The following is a 17,682-nucleotide window of genomic DNA, read 5'->3' as shown; positions in this document are numbered from 1 at the left end:
TCTTTATATTTTTCCTATTTTTTATTATGACTCCTATAAGATGTTTTTAAAGATGTCACAAATGGTGTCAATGTATGCATTTATTGTTTTATTAAAGAAATTAAAAGCAAAACTTTAAAAAAAACACTTACATATACACAATGAAAACAGTGAACAATGATCACAGAGACATTAATAAAGCCTTGATTTTAAGGTTAGAAAACAATCTCTTTATAAAAAACACAACATAAAATATAGATATTCAGATTTAAAATTAGCAAAAGCACACAGTGAACAGACAATCGTCTCACACAGCGTCCCAGACCACCAGAGGACACGTATTTGGTTTATGAGAAAAGCTTCTTCAGATTTCAGAGTCTCACTCCCATTTATAGACCTTCAGCATCTTCTCAGTCAGAGAGGCCAGAAAACTGCTCTGGTTGACCCCAAACGGACAGATGTCCAGCACGGGGAGATCTGCAGGCATCTTCTGGAGCAGAGCACCAGTGCCGGCGTCCCAGACCTGCAGACAGAGCGGAGAATGTGCAACCAGTCACCAAACGAAAATAAGATACTGAATGAGAAAACACAAAGAGGAGCGTTCCTCACCATGGTGGAGTTGGTGGCCTCGTCTCCAGCACACACGAGTGTGGCTCCGTCTCCGGCCGGACTCTTGAACACGGCGTTCTTGGTGAGAAGTTTGCAGGAGGATCCAGCGGTGAAGGTCTGGACCGGAGAGCAGGAGCAGACGGACGGCTGTCTGCTGTCTGTCTGAGGCGTCCGGCTGAGCTCCATTAACACACAACGCAGTGACGGGTTTGAGCGACCTGGACCACACAACACAGACATGACATGTCAATGCTATTACAAAGGAACCAAGACATAAAATCAAAAGTTTGAGTTTGATGAAACTTTACGAGGTCAAGTCAATAAATGAATGACAGAAATGAAACATGCAAGGATGAAAAGTTCACAGTAAGATCCATAACATGCATTTAGAAAACAGATTGGCAAATTTTTCTTCATGTTGACTTAAAATCTGATATTGGAAGATAATAATATCTGTATTAGACAACATTAGCATTTTTCTAATCACATTAAATTTCTTATTTGTACCCAGGAACTTTTTCCCCTCAGACCTGTTGCTTTCTGCGTTTCCACTGCGGTGTAAAGTACCGGGAAAATTAGGCAAATAGACTGGTGACGTAGGTCTGTGCGCGTTTCTGAATACAAAAAACTACGCTGATTTTGGACGTGCCTGCTCGGTAGTTCAGACTTTGTGCATTCGACTCCGGAGTGTGATGTCCGCGACGACGCGAATCCGGTAAATCTGCAAACAGCAGCGTACTTGATAACTTCAGTCAGCTGACCATGGCTACTGCAATTTTCCTCTGTATATTTACAATAAAATGAAATGGGATATCAAAAACCACTGCCTCCTTTCATTTTCATTTAATCATAATAACAGCTGCAGAAATGTACTTAGTTCAGGGATATGCGTGTGTATATATACGGTCATTACAATGAAACGAAATATTGTATAAATTTGCCTTTTTATTTTCATTTTAACATATTGATAAATTGAATAAAGACCAAAGATTACTTGTTAGATTTCCCCCACAGCTGAATAATATGTCATGTTTAACCACTAAAGAGACATCAGAGCCAACGGCACACATCAGATGGTCTAGCCGAGGTGATGCTGTCTCTGAGATCGGCGAAACACATTTTTAAATAGGCGCTTTATTAATAAACCACAGATTTGAGTTTATAAACAACTACGTTCTCGCTTCAAATACTTTTAAAATTACATTTCATGACACAATAACAGTAATATTTTGAAAATGATCCGAATAAATGGTGGTTGAACTCAACCAGTGCTGCGTGAACTCAACCAATCAGAATGTTTAGCGCCCAAGTCCCGCCCCCGAAAGTTCCGGAACTTTGAAAAAGTACCACCTCGCCAGCAGGGACTTTCTGAGGGGCATTTTTTTACCCGGAACTTTATTTAGCTCCTGGTTCCTGCGGTGGAAACACACCAAGTACCAGCCCTAAGTTCCCTAGTTCCTGGGTAAAGTTCCTGCGGTGGAAACGCGGCAAAAGAGTCAAAAATGTCTAAATTGCATTTGATGTTTTTTTTTTTTTAAATCAATCATAAAAAACAAAAAACACAATTAAATCTAATAATATCAAAGTTTATATTGCTATAGGTCAATATTAGCATTTTTATTTTATAGTTTAACCCCTTTATTGATGGTTTTAAACAAGACAAAAAATAAATAAAATAAAATCAACACCGGTTTCGATATGCTTTACCGAATCTAAAGCAACCCTCCTTGGCTATTGCTTCGCCATTGGCTAGTATATTTCTTAGTTTACTCGCCAGACTGATATATATATAAATATACACACTCACCTAAAGGAGGATTATTAGAAACAGCATATAAGAGCTGCCTTAATTCAACGTGGCATTGATTTAATAAGGTGTTGAAAGCATTCTTTAGAGATGTTGGCCCATATTGATAGGATAGTATCTTGCAGTTGATGGAGATTTGTGGGATGCACATCCAGGGCACGAAGCTCCCGTTCCACCTCATCCCAAAGATGCTCTATTGGGTTGAGATCTGGTGACTGTGGAGCTATTTAATAAAGTGAACTCATTGTCATATTCAAGAAACCAATCTGAAATGATTCGAGCTTTGAGACATGGGGCATTATCCTGCTGGAAGTAGCCATCAGAGGATGGGGACATGGTGGTCATAAAGGGATGGACATGGTCAGAAACAATGCTCAGGTAGGCCGTGGCATTTAAACGATGCCCAATTGGCACTAAGGGGCCTAAAGTGTGCCAAGAAAACATCCCCCACACCATTTCACCACCACCAGCAGCCTGCACAGTGGTAACAAGGCATGATGGATCCATGTTCTCATTCTGACTCTACCATCTGAATGTCTCAACAGAAATCATCAGAGACTCATCAGACCAGGCAACATTTTTCCAGTCTTCAACTGTCCAATTTTGGTGAGGTTGTGCAAACTGTAGCCTCTTTTTGCTATTTGTAGTGGAGATGAGTGGTACCCGGTGGGGTCTTCTGCTGTTGTAGCCCATCCACCTCAAGGTTGTGCGTGTTGTGTCTTCACAAATGCTTTCCTGCATACCTCGGTTGTAACGAGTGATTATTTCAGTCAAAGTTGCTCTTCTATCAGCTTGAATCAGTCGACCCATTCTCCTCTGACCTCTAGCATCAAGCATTTTCTCCCACAGGACTGCTGCATACTGGATGTTTTTCTCTTTTCACAGCATTCTTTGTAAACCCTAGAAATGGTTGTGCGTGAAAATCCCAGTTACTGAGCAGATTGTGAAATACTCAGAACGGCCCGTCTGGCACCAACAACCATGCCACGCTCCAAATTGCTTAAATCACCTTTCTTTCCCATTCTGACATTCAGTTTGGAGTTCAGGAGATTGTCTTGACCAGGACCACACCTCTAAATGCATTGAAGCAACTGCCATGTGATTGGTTGGTTAGATAATTGCATTAATGAGAAATTTAACAGGTGTTCCTTATAATCTTTTAGGTGAGTGTGTGTTTGTATATATATATAGTTAACACTTAACATTAGTCAGTCAAGCATTATAATAATAAAATAATTATTTAATAATATAACTTTAGTCACTGGAAGTAAACTTGATAATTATGTCTGAATGCATATTAGTCATTTTAACTGAAGATTTTAACTGGACTGTTGGTGGTGCTTTTTCGTTCATTCAGTGTTTCTGTAAAAAAAAACCTACCAAAAATACTGATAGGATAATAATGATATGAATTCTATTAATAAGAAGCATAAAACGCACTAAGAATTACTAAGTATTAATGAGCTGTTGGATTCATGAATATTAATCGGGTTTTGTGCATTCGCTCAAAGTGATTTGCCGAATCAAACCGGTGACGATAATAGGTGACCGCCAGCCAATGAGATTGCTGTTTTTCTGTTTGCAAGAATTCAAAAGGAATTTTGACAGAAAAATACAACAAAGAATATTGTTTACACATAGCGCACCAAGTCTCTCTCTCTCTCTCTGTGTGTGAGAGAGAAAGTGACGGCGAGTTGTGCACTTTCACAGTAGAGACATGTGAAAATATATTAAGTGCTAAACTTATGCTTAGCCTCCAACTCACACACTGGTGAGTAAATTCTGACAATTAATTAGCCACTGGCTAATATTAAACAATCATTTCAACAAATCATTTAGTCGCCCAGAGTGAACATTTAGTTGCATATGCAAGTGATTTACTCGATATGTAGAGGGTTGCTGAAGAAACTTGTAATTTTTAGCCAAACTGTTCCGAAGTTATGAGCAAAAGAGAGGGATTTTTCGTATTGTTAGACCACTAGATGGCACCATGCTGAGACTGTGCAGGTAACGTCAGGTCATGGCTGTCTTAACACACAGCAAGTTTGGTTTGAATTCACTAAAGCGTTGCAGAGATGTAGCCATGCGTCCATTTTGGCGTGCTCTTCGTCAAATTAGTTTGCGCATTATTCAAGATACTTTTTGTTTTTTGTCATTTGTCATATCTGGTTAAATTTCAGCAAAAACCAGACCAGTGGTCAAGGAGTCATCTCTAAAACAAACGTATGGCGGTTCGAAAGTTATTAGCATAAATGGGTCTACAAATCTGAGCTGTTGGTGGTGCTATAGGGTTTGCGTTAGTCTCTCCAAATTCACGGTGATAGTAGTTGAAACGGTCCTCTACCTGTGGCCAAATTAACTTTTCCGCAAGCAGTTCTATGGACTGCCAGAGACTCAAGAGCAGAACAACAATTACCTTCAGTGCTTGGCCCTTAATTATAATATTGAGAAAACTAACGGACACAATTGGTGCCTTGCACATTAGAGCTGGCCGTGTGTGGGTTGGACATGTACCTGGTCTGTACGTGACGAGGCAGTGTCTGCTGTCCGGCTCCACCTGTATGTCTGTGCAGCTGCCGGACTCTAGAGGCAGGATGTGGGGCGTGTATGTGGTTCCCTCCACGTGCTCCCAAAAACATCCGCCCTCCAGCGAGCCAGCGATCAGGCCGCCACAGGGGAACATGCTGGAGGCGGCACGCGGGATGTAGGACAGAGACACCACTGGACAGCTACAGTGAAGAAGCGAGACAATATTATCAACAAACCAGTTTGTATGGGACACAGTCCAGCAATATTGACAAGCATGCTACAGTTTGACCAAAGCTGAAACGGCTGAAAGTGACCTGGAGCGCAGCGGGGCCAGCTCCTGAACGTGAGTGCTAGTGTCCCGCGTGTCGTACACCAGCACAGAGCCGCCGGCCAGACCGGCGTAAATGTAGTTGTTGTTATCGTGGCACCAGCAGCAGCTCCACACAGGTCTGCCCGTGTTGTAGGCCTGAACCACCGTGTTCGTCATCAGGCTGCGGAGAAAACGTCACATGACCCAACTCAAAAGAGTCTCAAGATGCTGTATTCAGAAGCTGATCGAAACTAGCAATGGTTTTTGGTGCATAAAAAAAAAATCACCTGGGATTCATCTTCAACTAAAAAAGGTGTGTACATTCACAAAGCATTCTGAGTAACAGAATCAGAATCTTCCGAAGAAGAATCATATTCCAGTCTGGTTTGAATGTAACCCAATAATGCAGAGTTGTCCAGACAGGCAAACACACATATTTTATTAGTACATATATATAAATAGCACACACAGTCTTGCTTTGTGTGTTGTGTACCTGTGTTTTATGTGTTGTGCGATTATAGCAGGTGTCTCTTATATATTACAACAGATGATGTAGATGGGACACAGAAGTGTTACCCAGGAGGACAGCATCGGTCTCTCACCTGGTGAGTTTGAGAGTGTTGTCGAGGGCCGCAGACAGCAGAAGACTGTCCTGGTGTCGGCTGAAGGCCAGACCTCGGATCTGTTTGGAGTGGATGGGAACATACTGACTGGGTTTGAGGGTCGCAGCGCTGATCTTCTTCACACCGAAGCCTGAGGGAGCAACAATCCATGGCCATATAAACAATGAGAGGGAAAATACTCAACACAGAATAGCTCAAACTCCTACCTGGCACCAAGGTGGCTTGTGGAGAAGGCTGAGACGCCAGCAGACAGCCGAGAGGCTCACAGTAGGATAGAACCCTACTGCCCCCCGTCTGAGACACCAGCACAGCCTTAGAGAAGACGTAGTGTCCCCCGCTGGACGAGTCCTGCCTCTGGGACGACGAGAGAGACGCTCCCTGAGAGGAGCCGAACGCCGCCTGAGCTTTCAATCTCCTCAACTCCTGCAGAACACACACAGATCAGGACTGAACACAGCAGCAGTGACGCTTTCCTTCCACTGGTCACATGATCAAAGCTCTTAGTGTGGGGCTCTCGCTTGCTATTGGATAATTTATTCAGCCACCCCACCCTTTATAGAAAGGTCTGGTCAAAATTGGGTTTTTGGACACCATTGACTTTCACTGTATGAAACTTTTTTTTTTTCTATGTAAAGACATATTTTCATTACGGGATGAAATATCCCATTTAAGGGAATGATTTAAATATGCTTAAAAAAAAAAAGTATATATATATATATATATATATATATATATATATATATATATATATATATATATATATATATATATATATATATATATATTAAACATTTACCAAAATTTTGATACAACCATTTTTCATTCTGCTTTCCAAAGACTGGTCAAAAGCATTTCTTATTTAAAAATAACTATTCTACTGAAATCTGACATTTTTAACAGTATGGAAACACACAAATCAACATAAATCCTAAATATTTTCTGTAAAAAATTTGGAACAATATTACAAAAATAACATTTGTAACGTTATTTTTTTGAATAACGGAGTCATGCTGACTTATAAATCAAAGATACATGTGTAATAAAATTAACGCTAAGCATGCATAACATGTCTAAGATACATCAATTTGAATCTGTGCTGAAGAAAAGAGGTTTGTGATCCCAAGTTTATTTTTATAGTACATTTCCCAAATGCCAGAAGCATTAGTTTCACTTTAATAAAACAGTTTAGGTTTGGTGTTTATAATAAATGTTGCTGAAAGGTTTTTTTATGATCATATTTTGGGGGTCCTTGACTTGAAAACATTGAAAGCCCTGCTCCAGATAACTAGCAGCAAGACACATGAGACTTATAAGAAAGAAGAGCGCAGAGTTTCTCCTGAGAAAGACACACACCTCCAGCTCTTTGCGCAGCCGCACATTTTCATCGGCCATGAGCTGCATCTGCTGACGACACTGAGCCACCTCCAGCTGCTCCATCCTCCGTGAGCCCTGCTCCAGCTCCAGACGACTGCACGGTCAAACCAGCAGCTCAGACATACACCGCACATGCATTCAAATAAACCTAATAATGAACTCAAATAAGCACCTCTTCAGTCGCACCTCCTCCGTGTTGTCCAGCGCTTTCAGTTTCCGTGCATACAGAAATATGATATGACCACGCTTGGCTGGTTTATTGCACTGAGGAGACACAGAAGGATTTTACTGACAGACGGCATCACAGACATTCTCAAAAAACAGCAAACAGAAAAATGGATGTCATTAAGTATTTATTATACTAATATTTATTATATTTTAGTATTTAACATCTATCAATAGTTTTTAAACAATATAGGAAAAAACTAAATTAATGTACAATAATCTTCAAAATAAAGTCTCACAGTGTTCATTCAGTGAAACGGTGAACCCCACCTGTGGACATTTACTCCCTCCACCCGTCAGCCAGCGGGAGATACAGATGAAGCCGAACAGGTGACCGCAGCGGAGAGCGGCCAAGCGGTGGTCACCTGCCGTGGTCCAGGGCTCAAAACAGATGGAGCAGGTGTCTCCCTCGCCCTCGTCTGCCACAGTCTCTCCAGCGGGAGCCGCTGCAGCCGCCACAGGATTCTCCGACTCAGAGACAGACGACAATTCACAATCAACTGTCAATTCACAATCAACAGTTGAAGACAAATTATCAACACAAAGCATCAGTCACCTCAGACTCTTGTTCTGGCTCTTCTGGTCGAGCGGCTGCTATGGACGCTTCGGCCTCTGTAGAAACACTGGACCCTGAGTTACACAAAAACATACGGCTTACAGCAACGAAAATATATGGTTGAAGAATAAACCGATCAATAAAAGTACCAGATTTCATCATCAATTAGTTGAGTTTTTTTATTGTGCATTTTGCATTGACTAAACTTAGAGAATTTAGAATGCTATTATCGGCTTATCCAGTTTAAAATAAAATAAATGTAAATAAAGTGTCTTTTTTATAAAGGTGGGTGTAAAAAATTTAATGTATTATTTATATATGTTATTGTTGACATTAGAATCTATTTGATATTATAATGGTATTAGACATTTGAATTTATTTTTATATCATAATTTATTTAGATGAATTAAATTAATAAAACCTACAACATCATATTATAATGCATGAAAATGTACCATCAGCTTGAAATTTGCAAAAGATTACACTTAAAAAATTATTATTGGTGCTTAAAAAAAAATAACTGTTATATCCAATATAGATTATTACAGTGAATTAAAAACATATGTATTACTATTAATTATATATTGTGCATCTATGTTATACATTTACAGAACCTAAATTATCTACATTTTTTGATTAAGTAAATGACAGTAGCCTAACACTTTATTTTAAGGTGTCCTTGTTACACGTTACATATACTTAATATTATAATAACAATTAATTATGCATAATTATATGCAGGTAAGCCTTAAACGAACCCTAATCCTAACCACAAAATAAGTGTAATAAATGTAGTTAATTAATATTACTTAAATGTATATTTACACTGTAACAAAGACACCTTAAAATAAAGTGTAACCTAAACTACTTAAATTATCAAAAATAATACTATAAAATTCGAACAGTCAACTGTCATGAAGAACTTCTAACTGACTAAAATTAAATTACATTTATGCATTTAACAGACGCTTTTATCCAAAGCAACTTACAGTGCATTCAGGCTAACATTATTTACCTAACATGTGCTCCCTGGGAGTCGAACCCACAACCTTGCGCTGCTAACGCAATGAGCCACGGGAACAGACTGAGTGTGACTAAAATCATATACATCATGGCTAAAACGAGATGAAATGAGCCGTGGACCTGTAGCGCTGGATTCATCAGACGTGGGCACATTCACAGCAGCAGCGGTGTGTCTGGAACTGGGTTCAGGATCCAGCGCCGGGGGGTTTACGTGAGGAACTGAACGCGGTGCGTCCTGGGAGCCGCTCAGCCGCTCGGCCAGATTCTCCACGATGAGCTCCCGGAGTCTGCGGATTCTCTCTTCACGCGGGGAGAACTGCGTCCGTGAACTTGAAGAGAGGAAGGAGTCAGAAAGATCAAGTCATGATCTGTATTTACATTTGACTTTAATGAGTTAATTTATGAATTCCAAAGAAATTCCTGCAAGCATTTTGGGGTAAAAAAGCATCAGTTTGCTGGTCCAGCTGTTGCGTTCTCTTACCCAGATATATGTCTCCTCCTGACCACCCGAAGGCCAGATGTTCTGGGTCGATCCGACGGGCTTTGAACCTGCATGGGAACATCCTCTTCTTCTGTGCTGCTTTCAGAGTCAGAGACTACAATCACACCGGCTTCACTGGATCCTGGAGCTACTTCCACCTCCATATCCTCCATCCTCACATATGATCTGCAGGAGACACCACAAGCAAGAATTAAGGGCTGAAACAGGGTTATTACCCTTAAATAAAACACACATTACTAAAATACTAAAACTGAAAGGATAGTGAAAATTCTGTCATGATTTACTCACCTGTATTTGTTAAAAAAATAAAAAAATACTAGGGCTTTGAAGTCAGTGGCTACCATTAACTGTTTGGTTATCAAAATTATTCAAAATCTCAAGGGAAGAGATAGTTTGGAAAAACCTGAGGGTGATTTCGCAGAAACAACAAAATTACAATATCAAAATATATAAAATATAATAAAATATAATACAAATATTCATAATATTAATAAAAACTGAGATATGATACTAAAATAACACTGGTCTGACACACTTCTATCAGCCTCTATTTCACATTATCCCGCATTCAGATTAATAACGCAATATATTTACGCAACACTATTATCTGTTAAATTCACAGCGACTAAAAGCTTTGAGTGTGGACCCCACAGGCGTATTCATACAAGTAATGCAGCCATTATTCGGAAATGCAATATATCACGGTAATGAATATGCACGGTATAGTTATCGTGGGCACTTCTAAATACCGTGAATAATTATACATTAAACATAATTCAGAATTTGGGATTTAAGACTAATTTCCCCATCAACTGGTAAAAATGCACAAGCCAGCTGTATGCTGCTTGAAAGACAAGTGTGTGCTCTGATGTAAACAAACACGCATGAGAAGCACATGAGGAACACGTGAGAGACGCGAATGAAAGCACATTCACTCTCTTACAGCAGATGGCGCTAAACTGCAGGAAATACAGCCGTTACTCTGGAAACCCCATAAATAAAGCTGCACTACTTTCTAAAACATATTTAAATAATTTATATCAATAATGTTCATCCCAGCGCCAAATACTTAATATTAAGACTTAACAGGTTATTTTCATTTTCATTTTTTCCATTTTAATCTGAGCTACAACATGCCCTAGATATTGTTTGTAAGCGTTTTGATTCTTACATTAAGGCTTCATTAGTTAACATTAAAATTCTTCTGAACATTCAGTTACCTTAGGTATTGCAATATTTAATAACATGTTGTTAAAATCTATAGTTGCAACTGCATTATTTAACATGAACTAAGACTTGTATTTTGTAAACAAGATTAATAAATTCTGTAGCAAATGTAGCTATTGCTCATTGTGAATGTTATGGGTTAACTAAAGAGATCTTATTGTAAAGTGATACCTATGGGTCTTTATAGTTCTTTAGCAATTTAATCTGTGTAAAACTTTTAACTTTATATATTTTTCTGTATTAATTTATCATATTTAAATGTTTAATTATTTCTGTTATAAGAAAAATGTAATTTAACCTGTTATACTGTATGTGACCACTTTTCCCCAGGTTTAGGACGCACTTCTCATCGGAGCACGGATAGTATGCGAACTACACTAGATTGCAGAACGTCCTGTTAGATCGCTTGTTAAACTCTCAAACATCAAATCACATTACATCAATACTTATCGGGATGATCTTAAAGTCAGCGTTAAATAGTTATTTAATAAATATTGATTTCGCTAACAAAGTAAACACACAGACACTGATCATAAAAATGCTGCTAATGTCGCTAACTAACATTACAGCACACCAATAACATACAAAACACAGACAATATTTACCGAGCAGAGCGACCGGTTTGCTTGCTGGATTTCTTGGTCCGATCAACAAAAACTCAATTTTTCAGTTAATAAATTGGTCATGGTGGGATTTCAAATGATTAACAGAAAAAAGCTCGTTAATTCTCGATAGAATTTGTTCAGGATCTACTGCTGCTGCTGCAAACACAACCGCCAACGCGAAGGACCGCCCACTGCGTGCGTTTTGCTCTTTGATTGGACGACAGCTTTCAGTGAGTGACCGACTCTGAGTCGTTTCCGGGAATCGGTTCTTTTGAACAGTTAATTTCAAAGAACACGCAGAGGCCGTTTGCGTGAACTGTAGACTACTTATCTAGCAACCACTTTTTTAAATAAATTTCCTTAAAGTATGCCGTTAGAGGATTTTTCTTTGGTATAATTTACAGAATAACGTGACAGATAATTAATTTTATATGAAAATGAACATTGGAATAATTATTTTGAAAACGAACAGGAACAGGAAGTTTGGAAAATGAAACTCACACCAGTTTGCTGCAAATAATAATTTAAAATCAACTAGGCCGAACAAATTATATTTTTATGAGAACAATTTAAAATAGGGACGTGAAACGAATCCCCCAAATATAATTACGTTAATAAGCAAACAGATACAAACATATTTTCAGATGAGAAAGGAAATTTAATGCCCAGATACAATTATGAAAATAATAATAATAATAATAATAATAATAATAATGAGTCATTAATGTGTTGCTATGCATTATATTGTACAGGTTATTATTACTGAATTTATTACAAATGAATAATTAATCTAAATAATAGCCTACTTATGCTATAATGTAAATTTGAATCTTAAATGCAAGTTGTTATTAAAGTTATTAATTCTTATTAAAATTACTAATTTCTCGCCACATATAATAATATAAACAATGCAATTCATATTGCTCTGCATTAAAGTGTTATAAATTCTCAATCACTTTTTTTCATATGTTGAAAGAGGTACAGAAACCGATGGGTGGTGAGTTATGATGAAGACATTATGATGATGTCTGAGGGTCTTCAGGAAACTGAAGATGAGAGGAAGAGCTTTTGAGTAATAAAGCTGGGAAATAAAGCAGTTCTAAAGACAGATAATGAGAACGGGGAAGGGTTGTCTGGAAAGAAAACGACAGAAAATCTTGTTCACATGCTGAATATTACTAGAATCCTACAGGAACACACGTTTGTAGATCAGTGTTTAGGGGATAGATAGCACAGGTATGTCTGCAGAGGTTAGATGCCAGATGTAAAGATCGCTTCATCTGGAAAGAATCTGCTGTGTACAAACATCTGATAGATGTATCTTGTCTTGATGCAACACGTCTTTAAGATGTCAGACACCTTTTTTTAATTTGATCATACTTAGCTAAAATTAATCTTAAATTACAATGAATATTTCAACACCTTTTGTTATTAAGGGTTGCTGGGATGCTTCAGTTTTGTAGGACTTTCTAGAAGACAGCAGACGTTTCATTCTGATAAGATCAGACTTTGTGGACAACAAAGGATGCTTTTGCCATCAGATAAAAAAAAAAAACTACCTCTTGTGGAGATTAAGGGGTTAACATTAACATTAGCATTAACATACAGAAACCCCCATGCAGGAACTGCTTTGTTCTCCCTCAAGCGGATCATTTGTGGAAGGCAGGAATAAGGGATGATCAAAGACTGATCCAGTCCCCGTGATCCCAGTCCTTTATTCTTGAGACCTATGTGTGAATGACCTCAGACTGACCAAACTGGGTTTGTCTTGTGGGTCAAGCTACACATCTCCATATGCTACATATCATATCAATTAAACCTTCTTCATATCTATTTACAGAGTGCTGTTTGTGATACAACAATGCAGGCAACCTTATTTCCGCCTTATTTCATAAATGTAAAAGCTTATTATTATTTTATTAAAGAAACAAGGAGGTTTCACACAGAAATGTGACAGTAGAATGTCTAAAGAGCTCCATGATTTTACTCTGATATAATCACAGCTTCAGTCAGCAGATGGCGCTGTGATTCAATTTCTGCTATAAAGATGCAGATTTTTAATATGCAGAAAAGATGGAAAGGCCGTTTTAACTCTTGGCCACCAATATTGACCCTCTCTAAAGACTTTCTTTTCAAAAATGTTATTCTTTTAATGATCCATTTTCTTCCTTTATATAAGTCATAGTTGTATAATCCTTTTTACTTCATTCCAACCCACAAAATTTTAAAATCCCTTTTTAATTCAGAATTTAGTCATTGTATGCATGAATTGCATTTATTATTATTATATATATATACATTTTTTTTATTATTAATTCATCCGAATAAAATCATTCCAGACCTAGAGGCTGTGTGATGGATTTGTGGAGCAGACTTCTGTAGCTCTGCTCTGAAGATGCTCTATAGCTTTGTCTGCAGATTCAGTTCAGCGATGTAACCTGTGATCTCATAATGTTCTCAGATAAACATGGTCTCTACGCTAGCCATCGCTGTTTGGTTTAGGACCTGGCTAAGACATCAAAAGTGCATTTGAACCTATTAAAATGTCATTGGGAAAGATTCAGATGTTGATTTAGATCTGTGACACAAACTTGTCCTCCACACCATATCCAGAGCGCGATGTGTTACACGGTGAATAATAAACAGATCGTAAGCAGAGCTGTGTTGTGTATAACTGAGTGTCTGCTTACAACATGTCTTACAATAAAAAGTGTTCAGGCAATAGCAAAAGGTACAGAGAAGCTGTGGTGCACACAATGGCTGCCTTAGAAATATATTTCCCTGCCATTCAGGCCAAAAACAGCATGTGAGAACAGTAGTCTGCATTCATTGTGTTCACAGGCGAAAAGTCCTCAGATAACCTACTGTGTCTGGCAAGATGATAAGTGCACATCTAATGGACACTTTTCTATCCCACGAGGCCACTGGAGGGGATCTGTGAATGGCAGTGAATGCTACCTTTGCTATGTGACTTGTGGTGTGATTAGCCAAGGCCTGTGTCTGAAATATCCCAAAATATATGTAGTAGTGCACTATTTTAAGTGGACAACCATGGTGTCTAAAACCATAGTGGACATTATCAAGTGCACTAATTAAATTCCACATTGCACCTATGATTAGTTAATTTTTCTAAACAATGTTTTTTTTTTTTTTTTGCTTGTAGCTTAGCCTAGCTCAGATTTGAACTCTCCACTTCTGTGTTTTGATTGATAGTGGACAGGTTTTGAAACAGAGCCCATGTCTAAGAATGGAGTACTAGTGACTGACATTGTTACGCTGTGCTCTCTTCTGTATATTCAGTGAAAAGGCCTATAGTATCCGAGGACACCGTGTCCTATTTCTTTAATGAATACTTGGCACAATGGTGTCTTCATTAGCAGCCATTAGATGTGACCTGCAGTCATGAGTAATGGGCCGAGGCTGACGTTACGTGACATGCTCTAAGAGCTGGATATTCATGCTGATAACAAGCGCTGATATTGTCGACAATGTATCTGTGATTATAATGAACTGTACCTCTGGGCTTCTAGTCAGCATTGCCCAAAACAGATGTGAAAGCATAAAAATGCTACAAGATGCTATCATTGGGGGTGTTTGCTAAGGTGGTTGTTCTCTATTACATGTTTTTAACCATAAACCATAGCTTCTTGTCAAATGCATAATCCAAAATCTAGTCAATAATCCATAATAAGACTTTATCCTGTTGTCTCTCACATCAATATCCATCCACAACTTTTAAAACTATTCCTTTAATTAATGCATTAAAGCTGCGGTAGGGAACTTTTGACGCTCTAGCGGTTAATAAACAGAACTGCGTGCGTCTTGCGGAAGAACATTGTAGCCGGAACTACTTCTCTCTGTTTATGTCTATGAAGAATCACAAAGGTACTGGGTTACTCCGCCGCGGTACCCCCGAAGCAATCTAAAATAGTCCGAATATAAACACTTATTATAGGTGCACCCTAGTGATTCAGGACAAGCCAAAAACACGGTTTGGAAAATGGATTCATGGTGTACTCGCTTATTATATAAATTTTTCTACATTTTGAACACAAACAAAGTTACGGACCGCAGCTCTGATTGGTTGTTTTTTTACCGGGATCGATGGAGTTTCTACAAATGGCAATAGGACACTGGGAGGAGCCAGAGGAGCTTGATTTCTCCACAGATTTTATTGTCAGGACATAATGACAGGTTTAACAAATATGTAAAAAATAGTTTTTTTTTTTACAAAAGTTCCCTACAGCACCTATAATACATTCAAATAGTTTAAACTATATTTAAAACTATGTTCACTTTTGGAAAAATATAATACTTAAAATAAAAAAAGCATAAAAGCTTCTCAAAACCACATAAAACCAGCATTAATACTAAGAGTGAGAACGTTGCTCTATTTTCTTTTTCTTTTATTGTGGAGACTCTTGTTTGACCTCACCGGGAGCCAGGTGGAGGATAGGAAGGGGTTAATAACAAGCACACTGAAATCAGCCGAAAAAGAAAGCAATTTGAGAGGCAGACCAAGTTATTACATTTTGAAAAAGATTATGAAGACAATTGTTTTTTTTCATTTTTTATTTTTTTTTTGGAATAACACACTAATAAGTCGTGCAAAATAAGACAAGTAACATATACTGAGAAATTGAGTCCATTTTCATTTAGAAAAATTGTTGGCTAACCATCACTTATTTTGACTAAGAATAAAACCGAAACCCTGACTGTTTATGATGGAATGAACACTTGTCTCTGTGTGAGTAAGATGCGCAGCAGACCTATCACAGAAGTAATATAGTGTTGCTAAGAGACATGACAAATGTCAGCTGGCCGGCTCGTCACCGTCCTGTTCGTCTGCTCTGCTGTTAATTAACACCTGGAGTCTCCTCGGATGAATCAGTTCTGCTGGAGCTCTGCGGTTGCCAGGTGCCTGAAGAGTGACGAGCGTTTGCTGAAGGAGCTTAGACGCACCATTTCCTTACTGCCCATTTACACCCTTCTACATCATTATGTCTCTGTGTGATCTGAAACACACTGAGAAATTAATAAGTTAGTCCATGTCACTGTGTTGTGATGAATATAAGAGCACAGTCTGCCTACGCAAGATTCACCGCCATGTTGTTACGGTGTAGTGGTTGGTTGCTAGGGCATCACTAAGTGGTTGCTAGGGTGGCTATCAGCACTTTTGCTATGATGTGGCTGATATAAGTAATTTTTAGCATGTGACTGTTGTTGCAGATGTTTTTGGTGGTTGTAATAAGATTTTGTGGGAGCTTACTAGGATCCTGATATGCAGTTGTAAGAGATTCTGAATGTTTTTTGTTTTAGAGATGTGCTGCATTGTATGCAGTTATATGCCACATTGCTAAGTCTTTAGAAAAGATAATCAATCTTTAGCTGCATATTGAGCTGTCCACAGTCTGCTGGGTGATTATTATTGATCTGCAATCAAAATGACAGGGCAGCTTTGTGTCCTAGCATAAGACAGTATATGATCCTTATAGCGTTAAAACGCCGCAAGCCTTTCATTTCTCAAATAAGGAAACTTCTGCAACCTCTTGAGTGTTCAAATCAATCCTATTTTAGTCAGAGAGCCTCAATGGTTTCTGGTTTGAAGCACCTTTAAAGAAAAGCTCTGACCCTGAAAGACGGAGCCCATGGCAACCGTAGCTAAGAGGAAGTCCTCGAATGGAAGACACCTTCAGGTGGACCTGAGAGCAAACATAAAAAAGAACAGATCTTTATGAATTTCAGTGAACGATTGAATTTGATTGATTAAATTATGTACATTTTTTATTTTCTGTCATTGATGTTGTGATTTTCAAATAATGTGGGTTTGAAAACCAGTAAAAGGTATTCATGTGAAAGGAAATATATTTTTATTTAATATATTCAGTAAAGTGATTGATGTCCAAGATTGTGTTATGTCAATGTTTTTCTGTTCTAATATTTCAGCCGACAGTCAGCCTAAGTTATTTGACAGACGTGATAACGCGCCTGAGGGGGGAACTAATATAATAAAATGTGCTGGACATGTCTTAGAGGCTTAGATAGATGGCATATTACTCAGAGACATGTTTGGCTTGTCAGAAATTTGACAGCTGTCTCAAATGTTAATTATATGTCTCTTATAGCAAATATCTTTTATTTAAACTCATGAAAATGCAGATCCTGTTGTAAATAATAGTGAAAATCTGACATTTAATATTTGAATTAGCCTCACAGTTCTTGAGATCTCTGTAATCATGTATCACTGTTATATGCAGGGGCCTCAGAGTCAAAAGAGGTCGAGAACCACTGCCTTAAAGGGAATTTGGTATCA

At 38.3% G+C, this 17,682-nt stretch overlaps 1 protein-coding gene across 1 annotated transcript; it reads right to left on the bottom strand.

Moving 5' to 3' along the window:
- Nucleotides 1-65: 65 nt before the first annotated feature.
- On the bottom strand, nucleotides 66-11,611 carry rfwd3 (ring finger and WD repeat domain 3). Its single transcript, XM_026239559.1, has 13 exons — nucleotides 11,370-11,611; nucleotides 9,517-9,702; nucleotides 9,156-9,364; nucleotides 8,013-8,086; nucleotides 7,727-7,927; nucleotides 7,404-7,495; nucleotides 7,211-7,325; nucleotides 6,064-6,280; nucleotides 5,837-5,987; nucleotides 5,239-5,415; nucleotides 4,910-5,124; nucleotides 589-806; nucleotides 66-502 (listed from the first exon to the last, which is right to left on the bottom strand). Exons 2-13 carry the CDS (start codon nucleotides 9,687-9,689, stop codon nucleotides 359-361), a joined length of 1,986 nt encoding a protein of 661 aa, XP_026095344.1. The 5' UTR covers nucleotides 9,690-9,702; nucleotides 11,370-11,611; the 3' UTR covers nucleotides 66-358.
- Between the last annotated feature and the right edge of the window lie 6,071 nt (nucleotides 11,612-17,682).

Source organism: Carassius auratus, chromosome 50 (assembly GCF_003368295.1).
Source record: "Carassius auratus strain Wakin chromosome 50, ASM336829v1, whole genome shotgun sequence".
Taxonomy (NCBI): Eukaryota; Metazoa; Chordata; class Actinopteri; order Cypriniformes; family Cyprinidae; genus Carassius; species Carassius auratus.
The sequence above is the reverse complement of the archived record's forward strand: the minus strand, read 5'-3'. Positions and strand labels throughout refer to the sequence as shown.

Excerpts from the sequence above, each read along its gene's own strand:
- rfwd3 (XM_026239559.1), bottom strand. The coding sequence starts at position 9,689 with ATGGAGGATATGGAGGTGGAAGTAGCTCCAGGATCCAGTGAAGCCGGT. Across the intron at positions 5,125-5,238 it reads CTGGCCCCGCTGCGCTCCAG|CTGTCCAGTGGTGTCTCTGT; the intron begins GTCACTTTCAGC and ends TCTTCACTGTAG. Across the intron at positions 807-4,909 it reads CCTCGTCACGTACAGACCAG|GTCGCTCAAACCCGTCACTG; the intron begins GTACATGTCCAA and ends TGTGTGGTCCAG.